General features: G+C 40.9%; 2 protein-coding genes across 2 annotated transcripts; both read left to right on the top strand.

The window, feature by feature from the left end:
- Positions 1 to 2,175: 2,175 nt before the first annotated feature.
- Positions 2,176 to 8,452, top strand: LOC108245266 (alpha-tectorin-like). The gene is made up of 17 exons (XM_037976638.1): positions 2,176 to 2,236; positions 2,319 to 2,410; positions 3,174 to 3,383; positions 3,613 to 3,684; positions 3,877 to 3,988; positions 4,132 to 4,255; positions 4,741 to 5,035; positions 5,239 to 5,395; positions 5,506 to 5,584; positions 5,710 to 5,772; positions 5,943 to 6,139; positions 6,226 to 6,351; positions 6,437 to 6,621; positions 6,764 to 6,915; positions 7,615 to 7,860; positions 7,950 to 8,112; positions 8,369 to 8,452. The coding sequence occupies exons 1-17, from the start codon at positions 2,191 to 2,193 to the stop codon at positions 8,450 to 8,452; spliced, it is 2,403 nt and encodes an 800-aa protein (XP_037832566.1). The 5' UTR covers positions 2,176 to 2,190.
- Positions 8,453 to 8,609: 157 nt separating this feature from the next.
- Positions 8,610 to 12,537, top strand: LOC119617215 (uromodulin-like). The gene is made up of 6 exons (XM_037976654.1): positions 8,610 to 8,712; positions 8,855 to 9,006; positions 9,706 to 9,951; positions 10,041 to 10,203; positions 10,460 to 10,543; positions 10,791 to 12,537. The coding sequence occupies exons 1-5, from the start codon at positions 8,665 to 8,667 to the stop codon at positions 10,541 to 10,543; spliced, it is 693 nt and encodes a 230-aa protein (XP_037832582.1). The 5' UTR covers positions 8,610 to 8,664; the 3' UTR covers positions 10,791 to 12,537.

Here is a 12,537-nt window from a genome sequence, read left to right as displayed (position 1 = left end):
GTCCTGTCCAGAAGAGGTGGCTCTCCTGTGTTGAGCCATGCGTCTGTGGAGAGGTTGTTTGGTCTCTCCAATATAAAGGTCTGAACATTCTTCGCTGCACTGAACTGCATACACAACTCCGCTCAGTTTGGGTTTGGGTGTTTTGTGTTTTGTTCCTAAGGACAAAACACCCAATCAACACCTGCACTCATGTGACCAGAGTGGCCCATCAGTGAGTCAGACAAACAAGGATTCTAACGAGCCTCCATTGTTAGGAGAGTGAGAACAATTTGCAAGCAATCCAGCTTACATCACATCTGAGCTTTAAAAGCTCAGCTCCACACTCTCTAGTTCTGAATTGAGAAAGCTCCTCGGATGAGAAGCAAAACGTCTTCAACTACAGAATAGAAGTCCAGTTGTTTTTGTTTTTTAACTTTTTTGAATTCACCTCTACTCAATTTTTCTTCCTGTCCACACCATGGTAAAACAGCTGAAACCCTGGCCCAATGCGAGCCTTGCTGCCTTTCCACACAGAACACATCTACCTTCCTCCTCTGCATCATGTCAGCCAGCTCTCTACCTTTGTCTGTCATTGTTCCTACGTTTAGAGTTGCTACTGTAAAGAATGGTGTGTGTTCATTTCTCATTTCTGTGAAACTCATTACAGCTTGATAACGTATTTCATTCAAAGGGATCTCTCAAAGGTACAAACATGTAAAGCTTAGATAAATACTAAATGGTAATGTAGTTCAAACTGTACAATGTCATCAAGATACTTTGGTTTCTAAGAAATGAGGTCATGTTTACTTGATTGCTAAGAAATAAGGTTATGCTTAGTCGATGACAGAATGTAAACAAACTTTGATGTCACTAAAATGATTTGATTGCTGAAATGAAGTCACGATTAGCTTATGATAGAATAATCACAAAGAGCAGTTGTGTCTGTGGGGTGAGGGAGGTGGAAGGTTCCTGGACATCATGATATGATAGTATGATTTATAGTATAAAAACAGGTGGAAGGGGTTATTACTTCAGACACAACTGGGAACGTGTTGCTGTTGCTTCTTGTTGGTGAGTTGGTGTCTCCATTCAGCTGAATGTTTAAATAAATGTATGTTTGTTTTTTGAACCTCTGGTCTGGACTCGTTTTGTGTGTCTGTCTTTTCTGCAGCATCAAAAGATCCAGTGAGAGAAACTAAGTGGTCAGGTGAGATTCCTCTGAAAGGAGTGAATCCTAAAACTTTGTTTTTCTCAACACTACCCTCAGTCCTACACTCGTCTTTCCTCTTCTCCCTCTGTCTCCTGGCACGTTTCCCTCCTCGTGGTCTTCCACTAACAGTAGCACAATTTCTGCCGGCACCCCGTTTGTCAACAGCACTGGTGGCAGTTGTGAACCCGGGCATCGACCAATCTGGTATGATGTCGCTTGGATGAACTTGCATGTTAGGTTTGATGAGTGTTTTATGCTGGATGCCCTTCCTGACACAACCCTTACTATTTACCTGGGCTTAGTGCTTTTGTTGTGAATCAGTGGTTCATAAATAAACTGAATTGAAGTGAAATAAATTCAGATTTTCAGGTTTGTCCAATTGTCTAATTGGCACCGCCTCCACTACCTTCACCCTCAGATTAAACACATTTTTCCCACAGCTCTGCTTGGTCTTCCTGAAAAAGTCTCCTGCATCATTGTTCTGAAACAAACAGGAAGTTTGTCATTTTGGTTTAAAGCTATAATTTTAATGCCACTTTCGCTCAAATTTAAACAAAGTCCTATTAGAAGTTTTGAATTATTGGTTTCACCTCAAACTACAACTTCTCACCAAAACCACTAAATTGTTGTAGAACATCTGATCTCCACCTGAAGCCACACATTGGACCAAAGTTCAGTACTCAGCCCCGCCCACTGAGAACAGGAAGTCACCTGTTTTACTCTGACCTGCTTTTTCCAAACAACCTTTGTCAGATATCAGGGTGATGGATGTTTGAATTGCAGCCATTTTGTCCTTTCCAGCCCGTACATCTGAACAGACACCTGCAGAGTTAGGAGGAACTCGTCCTTCTTGCCTAGTGTTGCCACATGGACCACCAAAGGCTGCTTTAAAACTTTTATTTCTATAATCATTCTATTTTTCCATCCAGGTGCTGGTTGTGTTTGAGTTTTAATGTCTGACTGTCTGATATCTGTCTTCCAGCTGATTGGTCATCTCCATCATGCTCTGCCCCCTGCTCTACCTGTCCGCTCTCATTGTGGTGCCAGGTAAGAACAGCTGCTGTTTTCTTCCTTCATCACCAGCTGACAGGCTGGAGTCCACTCCTCTCATGTGTCCCTGTGTCCTCAGGTGCTGTTGGACATTTTTTTAATGATTCCACAAAGTTCAACATCAGCTTGTGTCCCGTCACGTTTTATGGACAGAAGTATGAGGATGTCTATGTGAGTGGATGAAGCTTCAGAGCCTCTTTGTCTCTTTCTGTCTGTTGTCCTTCTTATTGTTTAACCTCCATCTTTGGTCGAGACGATTTGAGCAGACTGAGGACATCAGCAGCTGATGAGGATGAGACCAGTCTGCTGTCTGTTCTTCATCCTCTGTTCACTGCTTCATGTCCTCAGAGGACAGCTGGACTCCAAACTGTCCCACGGGGACATCCTCACATGTTTTAATGTCTTCATGTCCTCTGCAGCTTGACAGCTCTGACTGGGAGAGAAAAAGACAAAACTTGATCCAATCCAAGACTCATCTGTGTCACAAACTAGATGCTAAACAGCAAATAAAAGATAATTATAATATGTACAGGTTTGTTCACACCGCAGTTCAAGGAGTGAAACAGTAAAAACAGACAACAGTTGGCAGAAAGAATTCACATTTTTATCAAACTAATATATACAGATGTGTTTTCAGCTGATTTACAGAAATGGAATCAACTGATATATCTTTAAATAATTGATGACATGATTTAGTTACTGTAGGTGTTTATAGATCTCTTATTTTATTAACTCCTCTTAAACACACTGATTCAGAAGCTCAGATTAAATAATTAAACTTGTGTTTCAGCTCATTTAAACAAAAGTGTTTCAGTACAAAGAAATCCTAAAATGTAAAAACTAAAACTCTGAGACAGTTTTTTTTAAAGACTTCTTGTCCTGATGGATCTTTGTAGAAAAGTTGTTTTATTTGTTGTGTTTCTGACTTTTTCAGATAAACTTCACCAGTCAGAACTTTGTGGTTTGTTTCGATGGTTTTTACGACCCTCAGGCGGGAGGAGACTGTCTTCTTGGACCTCAAACAATTTCAGGATTTTTCAACATTTTACCAAATGATCAAAGAAGTGAACAACAGTTCCTCCAGGATGTGCCAACCATTAACGCCATGCTGGGATGCTACATTTTCTTTGTTTTGAACAACGATGTGAGTGGTTTTGGAATTGTATTTCATTTTTTTAATATTTTATTTCTTAAGAACATTAAAATAAAAAATAGAACTGTGGAACCAGCTATGGTTTAGTCTGTTTATCTATTTATAATTATTCTCATTATTTCTAATTGTTCATATAGACATAAACAGCATATTTTTAAAAAAGTTTGTTAAAATGTTTTTGAAGAGAATAAAATATTGAAAGATATTTAATTCTGTACAGACGATATTTTATGTAGAAAACTTTGGGTCCCAAGCAGCTCTGACGATTGAGTTTCCTTCTCTTGGTACACATGTGAGTATGAAGGTCTTTTTGTTTTATTTAAAAAGGATATTGGTGAAAAATTTACATAAATTACATTTAAATTAAAATATAACCTTAGCAAAGTCTCTAAAGTGTTTTCTTTGTGTGTACTTGTTTAGTCAGATTTAATCTCATATCAGTCGTCTCTGCTCTGTGGTTTTAACACAGTTTGTTGTTTTGTAGCTGACAGATGTTACAGTAAACGGGATCACAGTCCATACACTGAATGTTACAAACACCATGTCTGACAGACAATATCATGACTACTTAGACGTCAGTGGGTGCAGACACAGAGGTTGGTAAATCTCTGAATCCAAACATGAACTTTCTGATTCTGTGAAACTGTAATATTTAAATGTTTTGGTTTGTTTACAGAAGAGAAATTACAGAGAAATCTGTGAGTTTGTAAACTAATACAGACTTTTATTCACTTCTCAGGTGTTGTGTATAGAACCAATACAACAACAGTTATTCCTGAGTTCTGTGAGACTGTTCAGTGTTCTGACACTGCAGTCCTTAATGTCTCCACCTGTGGACCCATGGAGACGTGTCACAACGGAGGGTGAATATGTCCCCTTTATATTTTAAAGAAAGAGCTGCGATCAAACAGACGCTTGATGAGAGATTTTTAGAATTTCTCTGTTTCACTGGAGCTCCAGTGTGATTTACAGAAAGCTTTTATTGTGAAGGAGCAGCAGGAAGTGTTGGGTTTGTGAGCTCAGCTCAGATGCAGCTGTGATGGAGCAAAGAGATCAGTAAACAGTGAGGCTGATATCAGTCAGATAAATGTTGCTGCTGATTTACAGCTGAATTCTTCAGATGAATCAGGCACCAATAAAATCCTGACTGCTTCCTGCTGCTGCTTAAATGGAGCTCCACCTGATTCCACATCATGAAGCTGCTGACTCTGTGATCAGTGGGGCTTCCTCTAGCGCCACCATCAGGTCCACACTGTGGCTGTCAGTCAGAGATCTTCAACAGTAGAGTGCCCCCTGGTGGCTGCAGCCCTCAGCAGCAGCTCATAAAGTTTGTTTCTGTCTCCATCAGGTGTGTTCCCATCACCACCACTACTCCAGAGCCCACCACTACTCCAGAGCCCACCACCACCCCCCCACCCCCATCACACTCCATCTGCACTGTGACGGGCCCTACTGTCATTGACTTCTCCAGCCACTTGGACTCTGTAAAGGATCAGTGTGACTACTATCTGCTGCAGATCCAGGGGGTCTCTGTGGTGGGCAACTTCCTGGAGCGTCGTCTTAAAGATGTCAGCTTTCTGGACAGCGTGACACTGGAAGTGAACGGCGTTCACATCCGCCTGAAACAAGGCGGCGGAGTTCCGGTGAGTCTCCTGCAGCTGCAGTTCATGAGTCAGAGTGGACTTGGATCCAGAATGTGTGGACTCTCATCTTTCCTCTCAGTGACATTAAGAGGCAGCTCTCTGAATGCTGCTGAACTCAGTGGTTGTTGCTGTGAAAACAGCCTGTTTGTGTGTTTGACATGTTTCACTCAGTGTTTCCTCCACTTTGTCTCTCTGTGATGCAGGTGGACGGAACACCTCTGAACCTTGATAGCTCTCCTCAGGTGGTTCATGGTGTGCAGCTCTCTAAGGACCAAACTGGAGTCACTGCCATGTTGCAGATCGGGAACTTAAAGATTACTATCTTCTTTGATGGGTACACCGGACAGATCCTTATGGAAGGTACAGAATAATAAATGAGTTTGGTTGATGGGGAATGTAAACTCTGCTGTGTTCATCCTGTTTGAACATTGATGCTGATGTGTCTCTCATTCTATCCTGAACCGGTCCAGGATCTACTGGATTGTCTCCCCAGGGTCTGTGTCAGGACTCCAGCAGTGATGCAAAGCTCCCTAACTGCGGCTCCACCAGGTAAGACCTCCTCACTGACTGCTGCTCTGCTGCTGCTGGATGAATGGACTGCAGATATACTCTGTGTGTTTGGATGAACAAGCAGAGCAGCAAACAGTCTGACCTTGTTGTGTGTCGCCCCCTAGCTGTCAGACGCAGTATGACGACACTGATGACCGTTATATCCACAGCATTAACAAGACAGAAAGGTGAGCAGATTCATCCAGAAACATCTGTCTGTGTTTCACTCTGATCTCTGTGGTAAATTACATGTTACATCACATGTTTAATGTCATGTGACATCAACTCTGATGGGAGATAAATCCATTTATTGATCATTTATTATCTCCCATGTTGTCTCTCTCCTCATGTGGAGCAGCTGTAACCTCCTGAATGAGGCGCCGTTCACCTCCTGTCCCATCAACCCAGAGCCCTACATAACTGCCTGCACAGACACTTTGTCCACATATCCTGCAATGGACGGCCTCAAGTGTCAGTTCCTGCAGGCCTACGTCAAAGCCTGCAGCCTGTTCAGCAACACCACACTGGAGGGCTGGGGGTCCAAGGCTGAATGCTGTAAGACCTGCTTCACTCCAACATCTGTTCTAAAGAAATCACTTGTTGGTTTTTACAGAGTAATATATCAGTGTGTCTGTCTGCAGCCTCTGAGGCCTTCTGTCAGGACAGGACCTGCAGCCATCATGAGTTCTGTGGAGAGGATTCTTATTATGGAGACACTCGTTGCTTCTGTAGGGCAAACTTTGCTTCCTGCTATAGAAACGGTTTTGGTAAGACAGCTGTGATAACAACATGACAACACAAACTTAATGACTGGAGGAACTCTTCTAACTGATTTTTCTCACTAACATTCAGGTGAGCCAACAGTCTGCAGGCAGAACAATGCTTATCTCACTCTGGCCATTTGTCTCCTGGAGGACAGAGGCATCAAATACTCTGCCTTACACCTCAACGACCCGACTTGCACAGGTCAGGTGGACCAGCAGAATCACATGGTGACTTTCAGCTTCAACAGCAGCAACTGTGGGACGGAGATCATGGTGGGTTCTCTCCTCCAGCTATTTATTTTCTACTAGCAGCCAAATGTCCTCCAGCTCTCTGCTCAGTTTGGGATTTGTTTGTGGCGTCTGACATCTGAGGCTGAAAACTCATTCAGTAACATCTTCATGTTTCTCTCTGCAGACCAACGGCAGCCAAATCATCTACATGAACACCATCATGACCCAGAACTTCACATCAGACATGATCATTCGTCATGATGATGTCATGATTGACTTCTCCTGCTACCATGTTCAGCCAGACATTGAGACAGTTTCCTTTACCATTGTGGACAGGTATGTGAGCTGTTTCATTAAAACCAGTTTATGGAAGGTTCATTGATGAAGGTCTGAAAGTCAAAAGAGCTACAGTGTACGAGGTCAAGAAAAGCATGAGAGAGAGAGAATATTTAAAATATTCAATATTTCTCACACTGTTTTTGGTTGAGAGCTATGGTCTCAGAGGGGCTGACACTGACCAGAACAAGGTGGAGTGTTCTCTCGGGATCTGGATTCAGTCTATACCTTAATCAAAAATCTTTAATTATTTTTGAGTCTTGCTGAGAAGTGTTAGCATGATGAAGCAGGAGATGTATTGACAGATCAGGGCCTCATCTGCAGGATCGAGGCTGTTGCTTCAATCTGTTATAGAGTAAGTGGACCTGAGCCAAAAGGCAAAGTTTTTAACTCACTGGTCCATCTAAGTTATTTGGTTGAATAAGAAATGATTATTCAAGTTTGTAATAAAATAATCCTAAAAATAAACAAGATTAACTTCATAAAATTTACATAAGAGAAAATGACACACACAGAGGTCCAGAAGTGGTACCAGACAGAACTGAAAAGTGGGGGGAGAACAGAAAAGCACAAAAACCTAAAATAGACATCAGACAGCAAGAAGGATAATGTTATTATAACTCAAAATTATTGGTTATACTTTTCCAAAATGTCCTTTTAAACACTGAAAACCAACACAGCCGTGTGTGTGCTCTGCAGTGATGTGTCTAAAGCCTTGACAGCTGGACCTTGGACTTACACTGTGTTCATGAAGGCCTACATTGATAATGAGTACACAAAACCTGTGGAGAGGTATCATAATTTGCAGATGAACCAGAGAGTCTGGGTGAAGCTGGACACCAAAGGGCTGAATGGAAACATGATTGCTGTGGTGATTGACGCCTGCTGGGCGACCAACCAGCCATCTGCCACAGCAAGCAAGAAATACTACCTGATTGAGAATGGGTGAGACTGCTACCAACATTCAGTCATCAGTGTGCTTTCTGTACCTCTGATCTGATCAATGAACAAACTGTTTTCCTGTTTGTGAGCAGCTGTCCGAACCCTGCAGACCCAACGGTGATGATCAAGGGAAACGGAGAAGGAACCACTAGCTACTTCTCCTTCAATATGTTCAGGTTCTCTGGGGGCTCTAATGAAATCTACCTGCACTGCAGTCTGCACCTGTGTCTCAAAGAAAAAGGCAACTGTGCCAAGGTATGCCTCACTGACAGATCAAATGAAAGTTTTGTGTAAAAGTTGGGTGATGATATGCATTCCCCCAGGGAATTATGTTTTTTTATTTATTGTTGCTTTAATCATAAATCTTTAAACTAACTCTAATTAAAGTAATTAAACTGTTGCATTCTGATAAATCAGATCAAATATTTGTTCTCAGCAGCTTCAGTTCTGAGTAAAGAGATCAGTGTTGGTTCTCTAAAGACTGGACTTCATCTCTGTCTTTAACTTTCAGACCTGTGGCACAACAAGAAGACACAGATCTGCCAGTTCCAGTTATAAATCTGACTCCTTCATCAGCATGGGCTGGACTCATTAGGTAAGACACAGCTCTGCTCTGTGGATTATATTTATTCAAATTATATTATATGAAAAAAAAATTCTATACCTAAATTCTGTGCTTGTTTATTGTCTGCTTAGTTTGTTTTTTATATGTTATGACATTTTTAAAGTGCTGATGTAGTAAAAAGCTCTAGACNCTTACACCTCAACGACCCGACTTGCACAGGTCAGGTGGACCAGCAGAATCACATGGTGACTTTCAGCTTCAACAGCAGCAACTGTGGGACGGAGATCATGGTGGGTTCTCTCCTCCAGCTATTTATTTTCTACTAGCAGCCAAATGTCCTCCAGCTCTCTGCTCAGTTTGGGATTTGTTTGTGGCGTCTGACATCTGAGGCTGAAAACTCATTCAGTAACATCTTCATGTTTCTCTCTGCAGACCAACGGCAGCCAAATCATCTACATGAACACCATCATGACCCAGAACTTCACATCAGACATGATCAGTCGTCATGACAATGTCATGATTGACTTCTCCTGCTACCATGTTCAGCCAGACATTGAGACAGTTTCCTTTACCATTGTGGACAGGTATGTGAGCTGTTTCATTAAAACCAGTTTATGGAAGGTTCATTGATGAAGGTCTGAAAGTCAAAAGAGCTACAGTGTACGAGGTCAAGAAAAGCATGAGAGAGAGAGAATATTTAAAATATTCAATATTTCTCACACTGTTTTTGGTTGAGAGCTATGGTCTCAGAGGGGCTGACACTGACCAGAACAAGGTGGAGTGTTCTCTCGGGATCTGGATTCAGTCTATACCTTAATCAAAAATCTTTAATTATTTTTGAGTCTTGCTGAGAAGTGTTAGCATGATGAAGCAGGAGATGTATTGACAGATCAGGGCCTCATCTGCAGGATCGAGGCTGTTGCTTCAATCTGTTATAGAGTAAGTGGACCTGAGCCAAAAGGCAAAGTTTTTAACTCACTGGTCCATCTAAGTTATTTGGTTGAATAAGAAATGATTATTCAAGTTTGTAATAAAATAATCCTAAAAATAAACAAGATTAACTTCATAAAATTTACATAAGAGAAAATGACACACACAGAGGTCCAGAAGTGGTACCAGACAGAACTGAAAAGTGGGGGGAGAACAGAAAAGCACAAAAACCTAAAATAGACATCAGACAGCAAGAAGGATAATGTTATTATAACTCAAAATTATTGGTTATACTTTTCCAAAATGTCCTTTTAAACACTGAAAACCAACACAGCCGTGTGTGTGCTCTGCAGTGATGTGTCTAAAGCCTTGACAGCTGGACCTTGGACTTACACTGTGTTCATGAAGGCCTACATTGATAATGAGTACACAAAACCTGTGGAGAGGTATCATAATTTGCAGATGAACCAGAGAGTCTGGGTGAAGCTGGACACCAAAGGGCTGAATGGAAACATGATTGCTGTGGTGATTGACGCCTGCTGGGCGACCAACCAGCCATCTGCCACAGCAAGCAAGAAATACTACCTGATTGAGAATGGGTGAGACTGCTACCAACATTCAGTCATCAGTGTGCTTTCTGTACCTCTGATCTGATCAATGAACAAACTGTTTTCCTGTTTGTGAGCAGCTGTCCGAACCCTGCAGACCCAACGGTGATGATCAAGGGAAACGGAGAAGGAACCACTAGCTACTTCTCCTTCAATATGTTCAGGTTCTCTGGGGGCTCTAATGAAATCTACCTGCACTGCAGTCTGCACCTGTGTCTCAAAGAAAAAGGCAACTGTGCCAAGGTATGCCTCACTGACAGATCAAATGAAAGTTTTGTGTAAAAGTTGGGTGATGATATGCATTCCCCCAGGGAATTATGTTTTTTTATTTATTGTTGCTTTAATCATAAATCTTTAAACTAACTCTAATTAAAGTAATTAAACTGTTGCATTCTGATAAATCAGATCAAATATTTGTTCTCAGCAGCTTCAGTTCTGAGTAAAGAGATCAGTGTTGGTTCTCTAAAGACTGGACTTCATCTCTGTCTTTAACTTTCAGACCTGTGGCACAACAAGAAGACACAGATCTGCCAGTTCCAGTTATAAATCTGACTCCTTCATCAGCATGGGCTGGACTCATTAGGTAAGACACAGCTCTGCTCTGTGGATTATATTTATTCAAATTATATTATATGAAAAAAAAATTCTATACCTAAATTCTGTGCTTGTTTATTGTCTGCTTAGTTTGTTTTTTATATGTTATGACATTTTTAAAGTGCTGATGTAGTAAAAAGCTCTAGACTGGCCCTCTATAGTCTGACAGTTAAGGCTCAGGGCTCAGTTACATCCCCACAACTGACTGTCAGATTCTGGTCCTGTTGTCTTCTCAGGTGGTTTCCACGGTGACCGGACTGACTGACAGGCTGCTGACCTCCATGATGACCCCTGACCTTTGACTGATCCTGATTCAGAACCTTGATGTATTTTTTTTTTTTGAAGCATGGTGAAGGGAAGTGCATCAGCTAAATGGGTTTTACATTAGAACCAGATGAAACACTAAAATAATCAGATATCGTCCTCAGATTGTCTGTATTACTACATCTCCCAGCATGCCTGAGGGCCTGAAGGCCTGAAGGCCATCAGCCGTTGGGTTGGAGTTGTTGGTACCAACCTGTTTGGCTTGTTTTTTCCTTACTACAAAGACATATCTGGTCTCAGGTTATAGATGTCTGGCAGTAGTGAGGCCTTCAGCCAAATATGCTTTTTTTAAATTCTTAGGTTGTGTAAGGTTGTGAAACTATCCTATAATTCAGAGAAGAAGATAAAGGCTAGAGGAGAGCAAGAACAGTGATGTGTAGTGGAGTTCAGGTGTGGTGCAGCAGAGTCTGACAAACTCAGATTTACACACATCTTACCAGAAACAACCCACTGTTAGAACACGTGCTGAATAATGTTTTTATAATGACAGAAAAATATGAATGCTATCACTTTAACACATTATTCAGAGGAATCTACAGAGGTCTACTGTGAGTTTTGGTTAGGGTTTAGAACAGAAAACCACCGTCCCCACTTGTTCTCAGATGAGAAAGAGGAACAACTAGGAGGTCAGACGACCTTAGGAATCTGGGAAGGAGGGTAAGGGGTTCAATGATGTGGCCTGAGCCTGATTCTTTAATGCTTTGTAAACCAGAAGAGAACCCAGGCAGCTTTCAGTTTGACCATCCAAAACGTCAATCAGCATAAAATAAAATACATCAAATAATATAAATCAACCATTCAAAAAAATAAAATAAGATAAAAACACAGTCTGAATCTTTTAGCTTATAATTGGGTCTAAAAACAGACATAAAAGAGCAGCAGAAAAAGAATTAGGCCGTGGGCTCACAGGCGCCACCATCAGATTTAGGCAGGTTACTGCATGCCTTGCTTCAGGCTTTTTCAGTGCAGTTTTATGTCAGATTAACAAGATTAAATATGTAATAAATATACATGAAATACATTAGCACTTCTGTAGAAAACTGTGACATATAATACAAGTGTCTACAAACATCATATTGGCAACAAAAAGTGATAAATCCAAAGTTACTCTAACACTAGCGCTTAGGTAGGTTTGTGTTGAAATCTGAGGGGAGGCAGGACTTGACCTCTGGTTGACCAGGAAATGGACAAATTCAGTAAGTTTGATAGTAAAAGGCACAAAAATGACAGTAATCGTGCAGAAATCACATTTCTTACACAAATTAAATATAAAACAAATAATATATATGTTGAGTATTTTTTTATTCTTCATCATGTGCCTCACCTGATAGCACCTGTCTGAGCAGAAATAAGGCTGCAGTCTTTCACAGAGACAGTCTGAAGACATAAACGGCCTTTTTATAAATTATTTATTGTTATGATCTTTTGTTTGTCTGTTTATTTTGGTTTCCCAGTCTTGTAGCCAAGTTGTTTGTTTGTTTAGATTTCATGTTGAATTTTTTTCTGTGTCTAAATTAGGAGGGATTCCAGAAATCAGTTTTTATTATAATCAGCACTTCTAAATTTAAACTGTAAATTATATAGCCTGAAATTATATATACTGGAAATTATACAACTACATTGTTGGTGTGAAATCAATAAATGTTTCTGATTATTGTA

This window comes from Kryptolebias marmoratus, linkage group LG7 (assembly GCF_001649575.2).
Source record: "Kryptolebias marmoratus isolate JLee-2015 linkage group LG7, ASM164957v2, whole genome shotgun sequence".
NCBI classification, from domain to species: Eukaryota; Metazoa; Chordata; class Actinopteri; order Cyprinodontiformes; family Rivulidae; genus Kryptolebias; species Kryptolebias marmoratus.
This window is presented reverse-complemented; position numbering and strand designations above follow the sequence as displayed.

Excerpts from the sequence above, each read along its gene's own strand:
- LOC108245266 (XM_037976638.1), top strand. The coding sequence starts at position 2,191 with ATGCTCTGCCCCCTGCTCTACCTGTCCGCTCTCATTGTGGTGCCAG. Across the intron at positions 2,237-2,318 it reads CGCTCTCATTGTGGTGCCAG|GTGCTGTTGGACATTTTTTT; the intron begins GTAAGAACAGCT and ends CTGTGTCCTCAG. Across the intron at positions 7,861-7,949 it reads TACTACCTGATTGAGAATGG|CTGTCCGAACCCTGCAGACC; the intron begins GTGAGACTGCTA and ends GTTTGTGAGCAG.
- LOC119617215 (XM_037976654.1), top strand. The coding sequence starts at position 8,665 with ATGGTGACTTTCAGCTTCAACAGCAGCAACTGTGGGACGGAGATCATG. Across the intron at positions 9,007-9,705 it reads TCCTTTACCATTGTGGACAG|TGATGTGTCTAAAGCCTTGA; the intron begins GTATGTGAGCTG and ends TGTGCTCTGCAG. Across the intron at positions 10,204-10,459 it reads AAAAAGGCAACTGTGCCAAG|ACCTGTGGCACAACAAGAAG; the intron begins GTATGCCTCACT and ends TTTAACTTTCAG.